The 16,355-nt window shown below is 33.4% G+C and overlaps 2 protein-coding genes across 2 annotated transcripts; one reads left to right on the forward strand and one right to left on the reverse strand.

The window, feature by feature from the left end:
• Positions 1-4,912: 4,912 nt before the first annotated feature.
• Positions 4,913-10,057, reverse strand: LOC131854199 (hypodermin-A-like). Its single transcript, XM_059205328.1, has 6 exons — positions 10,018-10,057; positions 8,352-8,510; positions 7,637-7,814; positions 6,946-7,201; positions 6,006-6,188; positions 4,913-5,074 (listed from the first exon to the last, which is right to left on the reverse strand). Exons 1-6 carry the CDS (start codon positions 10,055-10,057, stop codon positions 4,913-4,915), a joined length of 978 nt encoding a protein of 325 aa, XP_059061311.1.
• A 177-nt stretch (positions 10,058-10,234) lies between these two features.
• On the forward strand, positions 10,235-16,015 carry LOC131854248 (hypodermin-A-like). The gene is made up of 8 exons (XM_059205379.1): positions 10,235-10,307; positions 10,777-10,918; positions 11,802-11,879; positions 12,797-12,941; positions 13,235-13,348; positions 13,893-14,054; positions 15,071-15,196; positions 15,911-16,015. Exons 1-8 carry the CDS (start codon positions 10,235-10,237, stop codon positions 16,013-16,015), a joined length of 945 nt encoding a protein of 314 aa, XP_059061362.1.
• The last annotated feature ends 340 nt before the right edge of the window (positions 16,016-16,355 follow it).

The following is a 16,355-nucleotide window of genomic DNA, read 5'->3' on the forward strand; positions in this document are numbered from 1 at the left end:
TTTTGTAATGTATATTGATTTCACAATAACTTGTATAATTTTTAATAAGAATATATAAATTTAATTAAAGTTTAAATGCTAAATGTGGACCCATTTTGTCACGAATATAAAATAAGATAGTTATATTCCGACGTGCTTTTATATAAGCCTTATATTGTTAATAAAGAAGCTTAGGGGTGTGCATTTATAAAAAAATGTTTGGTTGTAATTTGAGTGGCTTTATGAATTAATTTATTAGTGATATTTATCCAAACTTGTAGGATTAATCATGGGCAATTTAGATTTTTATTATTTAATTGTTATCAACTGAAAAACAAAGTCTTAAGTATATATATTCTTTTTTTTATTAATAAATCATTTTATTTTTAAGTATTTACTCTTTAGAAATTTTACGGATTTTATTGAAATAATTGGAATATTTTTTTTTAATAATATTTGTAAATTCCAATCAGAAATTTTAGAAGTCAGATTTAATAAATTTATTCAGAATGTTTATTAAAATTATATTAATTTATGATATTATATAACAAATATGCTTATTAAGTACAGCCCTATTATATAGATAGTATATAATATTAAATAAACAAACTTTCTTAAAATAGAGCATTCTCTACAAACACAATACTAATTAATATTTACTCTAAAACGTGATATGATCATATGCCTACCGTACAATGTAGTTATGTATATGAAATAGGTATCCATACATAAAGTTTACAATATTCTTACTACGTATAAGATAAATATTTAAGGTAAATATTTAAATAATTTATGTCACTCAAATTCCAATCAAACCAAGTTTATTTTTTTTATCATTGACGCTGTTCAAAATGTTGTTCATATTAATCTTTCTAAAGCAAATTATTAAAGTTATTCTATTCTAAAAGAAACTTAACTGTGAAATTCATAGTAATATTTCAAAAGTAACACTATCTGTTCGTCGCGCTTACACGCCAAAATTATGGAACCGATTTAAATGAAATTTGGTACACAGATGGTCTAGACACTGATAAAGGACATAGGATACTTTTTAATGCGATAAAATAGAGTTGTAAGAGATACAAATGGGAGATGAAAGTATCGTCATTTTTAAAGCTGTCAATTAATTATAATTCAAAATTTGCCATCATTTTTGAAGCATCATCATTGATGACGAAACGTTTTTCCTTTGCTTTTTTTTGATATATTATCAAATATTTTTCTTTATTCGGTCAAGATCTCTATTCCACGCGTACGAAGTAGTCATTCATTTCTAAAGAAAATTTTTAATTGTTTAATTATATACAAAACATAAATTAAATCCTTTGCTAAAAACTGACAACAGATTCAACCACTAATAAGTACCTACTGTATAATGCCTAACTGCTTACTGGCTTGTTTATTATTTAATTGTTACTGTAATGAGATTAGATATGCATTTATTTAGAATAAAACAATTCCCGGCCCTGGTGGTCTAGCGCTTAAGCACACCGCTTAACTTCCGATGGTCGCGGTTTCGATTCCTCGCACGGTACAATAATTTGTATTTGTAAGTATGACTTTGGGAGTTTTCTGTGTATATTTACATTAAAAAAAAAATTTTTAAGTATTTAAAGAGGTGTCTAATACTAGGTCTACTTAGCTTGGGACTAAATGGCGCTATGTGAATTGTCCTGAGATATTATTATTATATTTACAACCACTTTAGTTTTAAGTATTCTTACTATTCAATTGGTTGGTTTAACGGTTAAACTATAGTAGTAATTAGGTCAGACTGCCCATCGTGATTGGATAACTAGGTATTAACCACGATGGTTCCCATAGAAGGTTCCTGCGTGGAGGTCGACCCAACATAGTTATGGATGTAAAGGGAGGACGCCCTAAGAAAAGATGGATGGATTGTGTGAAAGATGATATGAATAAAAGAAGAGTATGTTCAGATAGAGAGCAGTGGAAGAGAATGACATACTGCGACGACCACAAATAATGGGATAAAGGCAAGGCAATGATATGTACATAAAAAAATATATATTTAAGTATCCCTATAAGTTATCTAGCACAAGCACTTCTTAGCTTGGGACCTCAGTATTATCTATACCAGCCGCCAAGTAGTGTGCTTTGTAATAAGTGTTTCGTTTATAGGGCAGATTAAGCAGTGTAATTATAGGAGAAGAGGCATGCCATCTTAATCCACTGGAATGCTAAAGTATGAGTGGTATATCAAGTCACATGATAACGTGATATCCGTAGTGCTATTTATGTATATAGACGACGGTTACCACTTATCGTCAAGTTAGTTTAGCATTCCAATTACACAAAAGTACATTCCCTGCACACATTGTCATACTTTATGTCAATATTATTAATGTCGGTCACAGATAACATAGTTAATAATAAAATAGTGGGTCTTAACATGAATTAATTAACAGTACACAAAAGCCGCAAATAGTTATAAATATAATAAAGAAAACAAAAGATAAACAAGAATAGTAAATATTGTTACAAAAACATACTGGAATTGGAGCTCATATATTTTTCAAACAAAAGAATTAACCCATACACATTCTGTTCACGTTTTCCAAAAGATTTAGCAGTATGACAGGATCTAGTTTCATTAGTTTACTTTTTTTTATTCTAAATATTTTTACGGTCTGTTACATCTGGTTTGGTCTACTTTGACACATGCCTTTTTTTTACTTTACTAATGCTGTTGGTCGCAACTGGCCTTTACAGCTTCACCGAACGACAGGGGACGAGTGTAGATGGTTCTCCAAACCCGGAGGACTTATGGAGCGGCTGAAGGCAAACTCCACTGATAACGGGATTTTGTAATTTACAACATAAATAGATGTGAATTAAAAAATCAATGAAGCTAAATATAAATTATTCCTTAAAAATTTCTCTAATCCATTGTTGTTCTATGTTGAAGAAAAAGAAAGAGATTATCCATGTTTTGTTGTCACAACTGGTGTTCCCAGGGATCGATTAATGTTCTCTTATTTATTCTACGATCAATTTACAAAATTAGACTATTGAACTCGACGTTGTTTGTTTTTAACTCGTGATGTGTGCACAAATAAAAACGCAATACAAACACAAACAGTAGGCACGCTATTAATACAGACAAATTTACATAGTCGCTACTATTTTATTATATTTGAACAAATAATTTCTCGTTATCTCAATAGTTTGTATATACATGCTGTGTTCAAAAGTAACGAGAGTTCAAGTTTCGCGGGCAATGTACATTCGATTTTGGAATTTTTACTGTTGTTGTGTTGGTACACATGTCCCGAATATATATTTCCAGTTTAACTACGTACCATACTTAGTTTGTTTTTTATAGATAAAAATGTTATGCTTATTTTATTGTACTTGGCGATTTTCTATTATTATAAAAAGTGGAGCAAAAAGTTTGCATCAAATTTTGTGTAAAACAGAATCAAGTACTGTATAACAACTGAAATATTGATATGTACGCTGAGTCTGCTCGAAGTATATAAAATTTACAAAAAGAAGATGGCCCAGAAGATTATCCGACGACTAACCTCACCCTGGATCCATTGATATGCTCACATTGTTGATACAACAGAAGACGATGAAGACATTGGCATGTCAGTCGGCTCGTGTTATGCAATTTTTTCTAATGTTTTGAATTTGTTCATAAATTTGAATTTTGATGAGAAGAACCGCATGAGCATTGCTCATGAGCTCTTGAATAACGTCAGCGATGACGCCGATTTGCTTAAAAGGGTATCCAAGGGATGGGTGGATGTTTGTTTCTCTTTAGCACAAAAACTAACGAACTAATTTTGATGTAACTTTACACTAATATATCTTAGACATCAGAACAACAAATAGGCTATAAATTAGAGAGTACAGCTAGTAAATGAATAATTTTTCATAAAAATATGAAGTCACCTATACCACTATTTGAACACATCTCGTATATAGGTGTACATGATAATATTATTGAAATACGTAAGCAATTAAATACTGTGTAAATGACATCGTGACACCTGCCAGTTATTTTTTCGCTATCGTTACGACTTTTTCCATTTGGTGACGCAGTAGCAACACATGTGCCATCAGTTCATAATTTATTTATCAGGTTTTCAGAAGGCAAGCCCAGTGCAAGAGGAGTAAATCTCAAAATAAATTAATATGCCAAGCCGCCTGGACAACGTGGTAATAGTAAATTACTTACGCTACAGCAATTATGGCAAGGAGCAGATAAATGAATTGTTTACCGTACAAATCTATTTAGTAAAAAAATATTACGAAGAGATAAAAAATTCTCAATTTTTTATTAAAAAATATCTTTATTACAGAGTAAATTATTATTAACACAATTTAAGCATTATAAGTTGTTCATGAAGGACAGATAATGGTTGATTGAATAAAAAATCATCAAAATTTCGTTACACATTTGTATTGCACTTGTATTTATGTATATTGTTAGAACAAAATGTATATTGTACACACAGTTGCCATTGTTTTCTAAACTAGGCTGGGCCTGTCCTTAATATAAAAATTACAATAGTCTCGAAAGCGTTCTTAATTATAATAATAACCCTAAACAATTCACACAACGCCCTCTAGTCCCAAGCTGGCCCTGCTTAGCTTAAGACTAGATGGCGTTGTGTGATGGATACTATATAACTTATATCAGTTGGTAAGTTAGTCAGGGAATACATGGCGTTGTGTGTATTGAACAAAAACATTAATGTATCTGATTATTTATATAAATACTAAATGTAAATACATACATAATATACAAAGAAAATACCCAGAGCGATATAATCATATTCATGGATACAAATATTTATACCGTGCGACGAATGGAACCCGCGACCATCGGAAATAAAGCTGTATACTATATCACAGGACCATTGCGGCCGTCGTTCTTATTTAAAGTTGGATTAAAATTAAATTACACATTTATAAGCAGCGGATCCAACCAGGAGCGGACAATTGATGAGGAGAGACGTGTGAAGATAGTCAGAGTGGGACGTACGAAGCAATCTGTAGGAGTCCATCCAGAAGTGATGCCCCACAATCCGTCCTTGGCGATAACTGGTGCGCCAACGTCGGGCTGAGAAAATGAACATATATATATATTTCCTTAATGAATATTAAAGCATATTTCACCTATAATTTATTGATATCTTAAATATATTGTGTTGACCATAGCTGGCCATTAAAACTACACAGGACGATATAGAGGACTGCAGAGGGCATTTCAAACCTTTTTTTTTTTTAACGTGTGGAAAAATCTTCAACAAGACCGTCATCCCGCCGGAGGGATGGCGAGGTGGTGTGTGGGACTCGTATCCACTAAAAAACCACACGGTATACCTCGAGGTGCCGTGGGCCGAAGTCCGGGGTTCGCACTTGGCACTCAACCCAGACTTCGGCGGCTTGGCCTGTCCTGTAGATGTTGTAGGACAGGCCCCCTCTCTCTGGTTAGGGTGCTATGACTTGCACCCTACCTTCTCGTGGAGGCGCGTGGGTACACACGCGCGCCTCCAGGGGTCTGATTGTGGGGTGGTGCCTCCCTCAAGGAATGCACCCCGGCCCCCGTGGGGGGTATACTCGGGACGGAGTTGGACTCGTCCCGACGTCTACGCCTGGTCCTCCGGCGGTGGATCATTGGGGCGGAAGGATCATACTCCCGGTCCCTCTCCGCCGCCTCCTTCTGCGAAATAACTTCTTCGCAGAAGGTGGGGGCATTGCAAACCTGTGGAAGAACTTATGCAACGGTTGAATGCCAACTCCTGACTAACGGCATATCCGTTAGTCAGGAGTTCGCATTCAACTGTTGCAATGAGTTGGCATTCACTTTAGTCTGAGGACTGCGCTAAAAGTTCGAACCACGGTTCAGGCCGTTGTAGTTTAGATCCCCGACCGAATTCATGCGAGGTACAGTTGTAAATATAATTAAATGTTAAGATTTTATCAAACTCCTAGAAAGACAGATAGATCTATTTTTCCTCCTGTACAAAGATGTATTTTTTTTAACTCACCATACAATTACTATGGTGTACTTTAATCGGGAGCAGACATAAACACGAGTCGTTTAACACCAGATTCCTATGCATCATCAGCTCGCGGCAGTCGTCCCACGGCACCATCCTCTGTATTGACACCCTCATGCTGTACTGTTTCACTCGTTCTTTAGCGGATGGTGGCAGAGGATGGCCATTTACCTGGTGGATATTAATTTAATATTACATATTTTCATTTGTAATTTAATATTTATATTTTTTATCTAAAAAGCGAAATCTTGTCGATATAAAATGTGGCTAATTGTGAGTTCATATTAAAGATAAATCAGCACAAATAATTAATGAAATGCTAGTGTAGGAGAAATAAATATTTTTAAATTTAATTTCATTGAATTAACCATTACAAAAACAAATCATTAATATTTATCATTTAGTACGGATAGTAAATAAATCATGCTCTACCGTCCACTAGAGCTCAGCCAGTGTACACATCACATTTTTTTATAGCATAAGGGAAAATGTAGCTACCGGCTCACCTGATGGTATGTGATCACCGCCATCCATCAGCACTCGCAACACCAGGGAAATTGCAAGCACTATATCTACTTCTTAAGAAGAGTAAGTTCTTTAAAGGTTTCAATGACATATCAATTCGGAAATACCATTGTTGGAAGGTAATTCCACAGTGTGGTTGTGCGTAGCAAAGAAAAGATAAATTTTTTTAAATTTTATTTAGTTCAATAATTTATTTCCACAAAAAACAACACCAGTTGACTTGCAAAAACTACAAAGTAGCCACACTCCATGGAAGTCGCTGCAGATGCCATGGCTCGTTTGCGATGACTTTGGGGCTATTGACAGCACGGACACACAATGTCTCGCCGTAACGCCAATTACGAAACAACTTTATCACATTGTATAACTGCGACAAAATTTAAAAGTGTTTAAAAATACTTACAATTAATCTAGGCCAGTACGTAGTCAAAAACTTAGCCTCCAGTACTTTATGAGTAATTTGTGTCAAACGTATTGGCCTGATATAATCCGTGTAGTCCACCGGAGACGCGATCCTGAGGAGTGCCAAGTCGAAACTGGGTCTCCCTGGTACATAAGAAGGATGTATCTCCACAGCTTTGAGGGGTACGAAAATGCCACCTCGTTTGCAATTCACAGATCCTAGTCTAGGTCTAAATAATTTTATAGATTCTCTTACGCTGAAAAGAGTAAAAAAGTCCAACATATAAAAATTATCGCCAAATTTATGAACGACGTAAAAATTTTGCATTTTGTTTTATATTCTGTGATTTTTGGGGAAGCTTTGTATAAAAAGATAAATTAGAATATTTTCTCGAAACATGTTTCGAAAGATTTTAATTTTCTATAATTTTGTGGAAGATTTCAAATGTTTTTTCAAAACATAACTTCTTAAAAATACTGTCAGACAGTATTTTTACCACCACACCACAGATAAGGTAATATTAAACTAGTTAATTAATATTTTTTAATGTGGAAAACTTTGGAGATAAGATATGAGAAATAATATTTTTTTCCATTTTTTACGTAACTATTATTTATAAAATAAATAAACTGCATTTCGTCAAGCTTAATTGGTACATATATAGGTCTATTGTTTTTACACTTTAACTTACTTGTAGAAATCTATAGCAGCGCTTAATATCCACCGTTTGTCTATGAGCGTCCCGGTTGCGTAGTGTGCGCCTTTCTTCTGTAATGACACAGCAAATGGGTAGTAGTCGAGGTTGTCTCTACACTGACGTTCTTCTATGATATCCTGGTACTCACTACCACACTCGACTGTTAATTTACCTGTAAAATAAGTACAGAGTAGACAGACATTCGCGATAGATTGATTGGTTCTTTTAGATATTTTAACTCATGCAAAATGACGCGGGCGCTTACCACTTACCGTCAGGGAGATCGCCATCTTGTTTGCCATTCAGAATAAATAACAATAATGTACGCATTTGATCAGAGTATGCTTTCATTTGCTTCGAGCTATTGAAAAGAAAACTTTTTCTGCTTATGATATTTTTTGTGTCATTAGTTAATTCATTAAGTAATATCATCTAAACTATTTTTCTATTACTGTAAACAAAAAGTATTCGATTTTAGGATTGTAATGGATAAAAAAACAAAACTACCGATTTCAAAAAACACTGTTATCAGTAAAATTGGTACACCGATATGATGATAAAAATAAAAGAAGAGAAATAAAAAAGACATTCATTCTGAAGTAGCACAATATAGGTTAGTAAGGTTGGACTGTTTTATATTTTTTTTATCTCTACAAAACACTGCTCACTAATATTTAAAAAAACTAAATGAAACAATAATGAAAATGACCTGTCGTATCGTTCGTATCTTCATCAAGACTCTCATTATTAAATGTGATATTCTTATTGTTATTAATAATCTCATTATCCAACTCATTGGCTTCAGAATTCTGAGAATTCTCGTCACTAATAAAATCATCGCGTTTTACACTTTTATATGAATCACAACCTAGTATAATATACATCAATAGTACAAAATGTAGATAAAATATAAGACGAACCATATTTGCGAGTAAACTATTTACAAGACCGTATTCATAAGTAATTGCTAGCGTATGCGCTTGAAAATTATAAAGAAATTAAGTTTGTAATATGGATTTGTCAGACAAATGCAGTGTAAAAGTAATATAAAACCAAATAGTATGTTTTATTGGCCATTGTAGTTTCTTCTATAGAAAAGATAACACGTTAGTAGAACAAATAAACTTATGAACTGCAAATGTTGTACTTGTCAATAACTTGACTAACATAGTGATCTATCAACGCACATCCCAAACCATTGGACGGATCGGGCTGAAATTTGGCATGCCGGTAGAAGTTATGACGTAGGCATTCGCTAAGAAAGGATTTTGATTAATTCTACCCCCAAGGGGATAAAATGGGGATGAAAGTTTGAATGAAACTTTGTCAATTTAAATCCGATAGGGCTGAGCAACATTCCATGCATAAAGCTACTATGACGTAGGCATCCCCTAAGAAAGGTTTTTTTATAAATTACACCCCTAATGGGATAAAATAGGGTATGATTGTTTGTATAAATCTTCTTAGATTTTGTAGGCCCTAATTTTTTACACACGCTAAACAAAAGTAAAGCCATAAAAATTGCACCTAATTCATAATAATATTTACAACTACGCGAGCGAAGCCGCGGGCAAAAGCTAGTTCACTATATGTACTATTGTATTCAGAATAGGTTTGAATTTAGATGGTATATTTTACCCACATCTTTTATTTGGAAGTGTTTACTTTTACCTGTGCGTTCACTGAAGAAGATTATCAACAATGAAAATGGGAGGCGTAAGTACTCAACGCCTCCGTAGACTAGCAGATTCAGCGCTTTAGTTCCGTCGCGTTTCCGATTCCTTACACGGTACAAACATTTGTATTTATGAGTATGATTGTTCGTGTCGGTCTGGGTAGAAAACACCCTTTTATAATATGTATGTATTTTCAAAAACAAAAGCATCTAAAAAAGTATTTATATCAGTTGTCTAATACTAGTAACACAAGCTCAGATTAGCTTGGGATTAAATGGCGTTGTGTGAATTGATATCTTATGATATCTTTACATACCTATCTTTTAAATTACGCAACGGATTTTAATGCAGTTTTCAACAATAGATAATGATTCAAGAGGAATGTTTATATGTATGATACATGCGTATATAAATAAAGCCGAGAAATTCCAAAATTTGTAACGCATCCGTGTGAAAATGGAACGGGTCGCTATTATTATTATTATTAACATTTTCGATAGTTTTTTTATATTTTATATAAATATAAAGTATCATAATACTTTATATTTTGACGTTCTGTTGCTTTTTAATGCTTGTATTACTAATCCTATTGTTTGTAATGCGTTTTTTTTCTCTCGAAGCTGATCTATAATACATTTACCAACGTAACGTAAATACTGTCCTACTTTACAATTATTAGGTACCTATATTGTAACTAACCCCAAATAGTAGCATTTGTTTTTAAACACTTCAAACGCATGTTGAACTAACAATGTTTGTTATGTTGTTAGAAATTACAGCATTGTTCTTTTTTAACAATAGTCTGACTAACTTTGCTTAGTTGTACTGCTCGAAACTTGGCTATTAAGTAATCTGATTATTAGAAAAAATATTATTATTGCGTTAGTACTCGTGTAATGGATAGATGATATTGAAAATGGCAGTGCATAACAGTCTTTTAGTATTTTTTACAGTAATAGTTAGTATCAATAGGTGTTTCGTTAATAGTGGTAAGAACATCCGTAATCTTTTTCTTATATATAAAAATGAATTGACGTTTCTTAGTCTCGCTAAAACTAGAGAACGGCTGGACAGATTTGGCTAACTTTGGTTTTGAAATATTTGTAGAAGTTAAAGTAAGGTTAAAAAGTGAGAAAATAAGAAGAAATTGTAATGAAAATATTAAAAATAACAATTCTATTTTCCCATACACCTACAAATTGTTCTTCCTGTTCTTTGTCAAACAGGATGCATTCAGAAATTTATTATGTAGCTTACATAAATTCCGCACAATATTTGTGGTCTAACACATGCCAGTGGCATTAAACAAAATAATATAAATCTATTAAGTAATTTGAGCCCAGGTTAAGGATATACAGTTGGTCTTCAGGTTGCTGTAATACGACTAATGTTTATCGAATCTAGCAACTTGACGACTGACCTATTGCATACCAGCAGCCTTAATAAGTAATTTTACAGCAATCACAACATCTAAGACCGATCTGGAATGTGAATTCCCGCCCAAAAAGGAGGAAGATCTAACACATGTACGGAGAAAAAGATTGACTACGGAAACAGGGTTGGTGTGCCTAGAAGATTATCCCTACACCGTGTCTATTAGGTAATATCAAAAATAAGATAATATTGCGTAGTAATATTCAGCGTAATTACTAACTATTAATAAATTAATTATTATATAAAAAAAAAACTATTCAAAGTTCTACACACAAGTTTCTTGCTCATTCTACTTGTGACGAGTCTGCGTTCCGTTCTTGCGCTCTACCACTCTGGTAGAGAATCAAAAATATGACTATCAAAAGTGCTTGTGTTGAGTTTGAATTGAATACAGATTATTTCATATTTTTTTACCATATTTTGTTGAATAGGTGTTAGTATTCCTTAGATAACTATTGCATATAATGATGACCATAAAGGCTTTAGTTGACCTATTATACTATACTTAGTTAATTTTAAACTTTCGTGTTTAATATACATTATTTAAATTATTAACCGGGTGTTAACACGAATAATTTTATGGCAAATAAAGGTATTTACCTCTCTCGACGTTTCGACTAGGTTGCACTAGCCGTGGTCACGAGCTGGCACTGTAGTCAGCTTTTATTTGCCATAACATTATTCGTGTGAAGACCCGATTAATAATTTAAATAATGTGTACTATGCTTGCTGACATATCAAAATTTACTGTTTAAGTTGCTATTATGTTATAGGCCTTGTTGTTATCCTACACAATTTATATTGTTTCGGATAAATAAATAAATAATGGCAAACAAACCAAGATGGTCTAACTGACGCATGTTCATCTTCAGCGTAAACCTTTAGCGCAGGATGCACCATTATCATCCATAAGAAAACAAGCTTCTTTTTGAATCAGTGTTTTTGCCTACCTATTGCCAATAATTGAATTAAAATCCGTTGCGTAGTTTAAAAGTTAGTTAGTTATGTAAAGATTTGTAGTATGTGTAATAAATAATATTATTATTCAGATTACACGGTAAGCACTGGTGCGGCGGAGCACTGGTGGGTAAACAGTGGGTGCTCACGGCGGCGCAGTGTTTTGACTAGTAAGTAACGTTGTATATAAACAATATATATAAATAGGTAGCTGACCCGGGAAACGTTGTTTTACCATATAAAATCTATACATATAAATAAAATTGGGGTGTCTGTTTGTAATGAAGTAACCGTCTTTTACTATCTGTGTATAAATATAAAGGTACATACACCAAAATATGATTTTTTTACAATTTTTGTCTGTCTGTTTGTTCCGGCTAAACTCTGAAATGGCTGGACCGATTTGACGGTACTTTTATTGGCAGGTAGCTGATGTAATAAGGAGTAACTTAGGGTACCGTTATTTTAGAAAAATAAAGTTAAATTCCACGCGGACGAAGTCGCGGGTACAGCTAGGTATACATATATTATGTTGGTTTCATTTTATTTTAATTTATTAAAAACCAAGGGTGTTACAATTTGTATTTACATAAATATATTTGTCCAACTTTCATGATGCTGTAAAGGATAGCTGCGGAACAGAATTAGGTTAATTTTATTTTTGAAAAATCTTTTATTTTAGAAAATAACGTTAAATTCCACGCGGACGAAGTCGCGGGAATAGCTAGTCGATAATAAAAATTAAGGGTTGATGGGAGATGGGTGGAAATTTAGGGACAACTAGTAAGTATGTGTAGATATATAGATGAGCTGTTCAAATGTTTAGACCAATGACTTTGCTGGCACCACTAGTATTTAATGAAAATATATTGTACCTACTAACTGTGCCCGCGGTTAAATTTCAATAAAAAAACATAGGCTATGTGTTATTCTGATGCATAAACTATAAAGTTTCATTAAAATCCGTCCAGTAGTTTTTGCGTGAAAGAGTAATAAACATCCATACTCACAAACTTTCGCGTTTATAGACTTTATAGTATTGTTTATTATTACTTTATAACATTATTAAGATCTAATTAATTTCCAGCGTTACAAAAGAAGAAGTGTCCGTACGTATAGGGTCAGTGTTTCGAGACTTCGGCGGTCAAATACTTTCAGTTACGAAGATCCAAACACATCCAGAGTACAGAATGGACCTGTACTACCCGGAGCACAATCTCGCTATGGTTAAGGTTAGAAAAGTATTCTAATCTGTTCATCTTCACGGTAATTTCTTACGGGGTATAAAATAAATATAATAAAAAACACTACACGCACTAGTCGAACCTTTTTTTGACACACTCTTTTGTTTATTCATTAGTCTGTGGTCAAATTGAGAATAGATTAATATTGTTTGTCTAATGTTATTTGTATACAGCCTTACTAGATCTTAAATAAATTATGGTTGAATTTAATTGAACATTCAAAAGCGATTAATTTTTTTTTTGTATAAAGAATATATGTATTTCGAAACTCTGTATTACAGTTAAACATGGCAATAACACCAAGCAGTCGGATGCAGCCAGTGGCGCTGGCGGTCGCAGATGCTGATCTCCCACCAATGTTTGGGGAGACAATTGTCACAGGATATGGATCTGTGGTAATATCGTATTTTTTTTTATAAAATGAAATCTGAATGAAAGCCTATTTTCATGTTCATCTTATCATCCTCCACTGATACCCCGTCAGCGTATACCGTTAGCGCAATTAGATACACAATTCCATTATCATGTTAAGTAAAGTCTCGAATTATATATCTATTGTACTAGGGCGTAATAACAATACAAGAGCTTACTTTCAGGTAGAGCTGATATAGTGTTTTATTGGCACTGTGACACTAGTCCTAAAGCAATTAAATAGGTTATTGTCTGTCTCGCTTACACTCAGCAATTACATGTTGAGATAGAAAGAAAGAAACAGTGGTTTCTTGGAGGTCGACCTGGCCTGGAGGGAGGGGATGTGTTAATAATGTGGACTAATATATCATATATTAGTTCACATTACCAACAAACCCCCATTCCCCTATTTGAGTATTTATATCAGTGTTTAGTATGACTAGTCTACCCAAAATAGAAGCTGTGCTTAGCTTAGGACTAGATACGAGTTGTGTGATTTCTTCTGGGTGATTATTATAACTTTACCAGATATCTGGACAAATTCGGGAAGGTGTAAATCAGGAGTTGAGGCGGATGATCGTGAGAGAGGTGCCCCGGGCGGAATGTCGTCTAGTTTATGGAAATGACTATCATCTCCAGCATGACCACATGTGTCTGCAGAGTATTGTGAAGGGTGTCGCTCTATGTGCTGTGAGTATGTCTCGTAACTATATATATATATATATATATATGGCAATGAGTGTTGTGAATCTGTTAATCTTTTAAATGTCCAAACAGAAGGCGGCGTGGTGGGACGGGCCATTAGGGTCCCTACAATATGGTTGAATGCTACTACTACTGTTTGTAGGGACTGGTCAGATCTGATATCTATGTCTTTAAATTCTGAACAACATTTCTTTAAAAGAGCAGTTTTGTAAATCCATGGATAATATACATACATTGAAAACACCTAGACCGATACAAACAATCATACTCAAGAATACAAATATTTGTATCGCGCGAGGAATCGAACCTGTAACTATCGGAAGTTAAGAGGTATAATAAATCACTACACCATCGAGGCCGTCGTCTATAGATTGCGGCATAGCACAAGACTACAACATATATTATTCATAAAACACACGTTTTATGACTAAATAACTTAACCTTGACGGTCTAGGGGTTTAACATACCGTCTTACTTCAGATGGTCGCGGGTTTGATTCCTCGCACGGCACAAACAATTGTATTCATGAGTATGATTGTTTGTATCAGTCTGTGTGTTTTGTATGAATTACCCTTAAATAAATTCAAAACATTTATTAAATCATATTTACTGAGCAAAGCCTATTACTCACTAAACGATCATGCACTAATTTAATGTTAGACATAGACACCTATATAAATGTACATTGTAAATAAACTGGCTTTTAAAAAAAAGTAATTCAATTGATTTTCTTGCCAGTTCTTCCCAATTGGATCTATATACCGAACTGGAAAATATTGAAAAAAAGTTATAATTTAAAAACCTGACGTTCATAAGCGGCTAAAATGTCCTACACGGTCAATGATTTATGAATTTTTTGAATACGTTTGTATTTACGATAAAAAAATCTATATATTTGTATCAGTTATCAAGTACCCATAACATAAGCTTTAGCTAGTTTTATTGGATCTAGATGGCGCAGTGTGAATTGTCCTGAGATTATTGTTATTATTATTAAACAGGGCGACACTGGTGATCCAGCAGTTCACTTCAGTGGTATGAACCGTGCAGGGACACTATTCGGAATAGCACTGTTCTCTGGAACTGAAGAATGTGCATACAAGTCGAAGCCAGGAGTGTTTGCTAAGGTACCTATGTCGATAAACTGGTTTTAATACATCTACATCATACATTAGGTACTAATATGTTCAGGGGCACATCGTGAATTTGTGGGGCCCTGGGCTAAATTTACTTAGGGACCTACCCAATTATATTACTCAACTAAAACAATACGATGTATAAGAGACTTTTTTTTTTCAGTATTATATTGAATCGGAACATTTTTATTCAAGTTGCACATGAAAGTGTACTGTTGGTCTAAATAGGTATAATTTGAGATGCTAACCAATTTATCTATAACTAGCTCTACGCGCGATTTCGTCCGCGTGAAATTTAACTTAATTTTTCTAAAATAATAGAATTTTTCTAAAATTATAGTAGCTTAATTTACTCCCTATTACATCAGCTACTAGATTAGCTAGTACAAATAGACAGACAGACAATAGTTGTAAAAAATGTTATTTTGATATATGTACCGTATGTTTATATTCATATGCATGTAAAAAACGGTTATTTCAATATTACAAATATTACAAACAGATACTCCAATTTCATTTATACCTATTTATAGATGAGCTATACCTAAGTAATTATAAAATATATATGTTACGCTATTGTATTAGTTTAAAACCTGTGATGATAGTAAAATAAAATAGGTTATTATAAATAAATAAAATAAATACAACTAATGTTAAATAGCTACATACATACATAAGTACTAAATAATTAATGTCTTCTTGCAGGTATCTTACAGTCGATTATGGATTGACAAAGTTTTAGGAGAAACAATAGAGCGAAACGAAAGCGCCGACAGTGGAGAAAATGTCATACAACATGATGAAGATTAAATTAATATTTATGTACATGATAAGTAAATATTTGTTTTATTTGCTCCTGAAATAGTTCCGCTTCCTATAGTGATACTATGTGTTACCATATGTTATCTGTGGTATTACTCAGGGTAATAAACTAACATAATCGTTATAGTTTATTCCCACCTAGTTTAGGAACCAACACAATATAGTACATATTCTATACTATTATTATGAAGCTGAAGAGTTTGTTTGTTTGTTTAAACGCGCTAATCTCAGGAACTACTGATTCGAATTGAAAAATTATATTTTGTGTTGCATAGTCTATTTGTCGAGGAAGGTTTTAAGCTATATAACATTACGCTACGATCAATAA

Source organism: Achroia grisella, unplaced genomic scaffold, assembly GCF_030625045.1.
Source record: "Achroia grisella isolate CSIRO2021 unplaced genomic scaffold, CSIRO_AGI_Agris_v1 utg971, whole genome shotgun sequence".
Taxonomy (NCBI): Eukaryota; Metazoa; Arthropoda; class Insecta; order Lepidoptera; family Pyralidae; genus Achroia; species Achroia grisella.

What these genes read in the sequence shown, in the direction of transcription:
- LOC131854199 (XM_059205328.1), bottom strand. Translation starts at nt 10,057, where the DNA reads ATGCGTTTGAAGTGTTTAAAAACAAATGCTACTATTTGGG. An exon ending in CGTACTGGCCTAGATTAATT is followed by an intron (nt 6,189 to 6,945) that starts GTAAGTATTTTT and finishes AATATCCACCAG; the next exon opens with GTAAATGGCCATCCTCTGCC. An exon ending in TACACCATAGTAATTGTATG is followed by an intron (nt 5,075 to 6,005) that starts GTGAGTTAAAAA and finishes TCATTTTCTCAG; the next exon opens with CCCGACGTTGGCGCACCAGT.
- LOC131854248 (XM_059205379.1), top strand. Translation starts at nt 10,235, where the DNA reads ATGGCAGTGCATAACAGTCTTTTAGTATTTTTTACAGTAATAGTTAGT. An exon ending in ACAATCTCGCTATGGTTAAG is followed by an intron (nt 12,942 to 13,234) that starts GTTAGAAAAGTA and finishes TCTGTATTACAG; the next exon opens with TTAAACATGGCAATAACACC. An exon ending in AGGGTGTCGCTCTATGTGCT is followed by an intron (nt 14,055 to 15,070) that starts GTGAGTATGTCT and finishes ATTATTAAACAG; the next exon opens with GGCGACACTGGTGATCCAGC.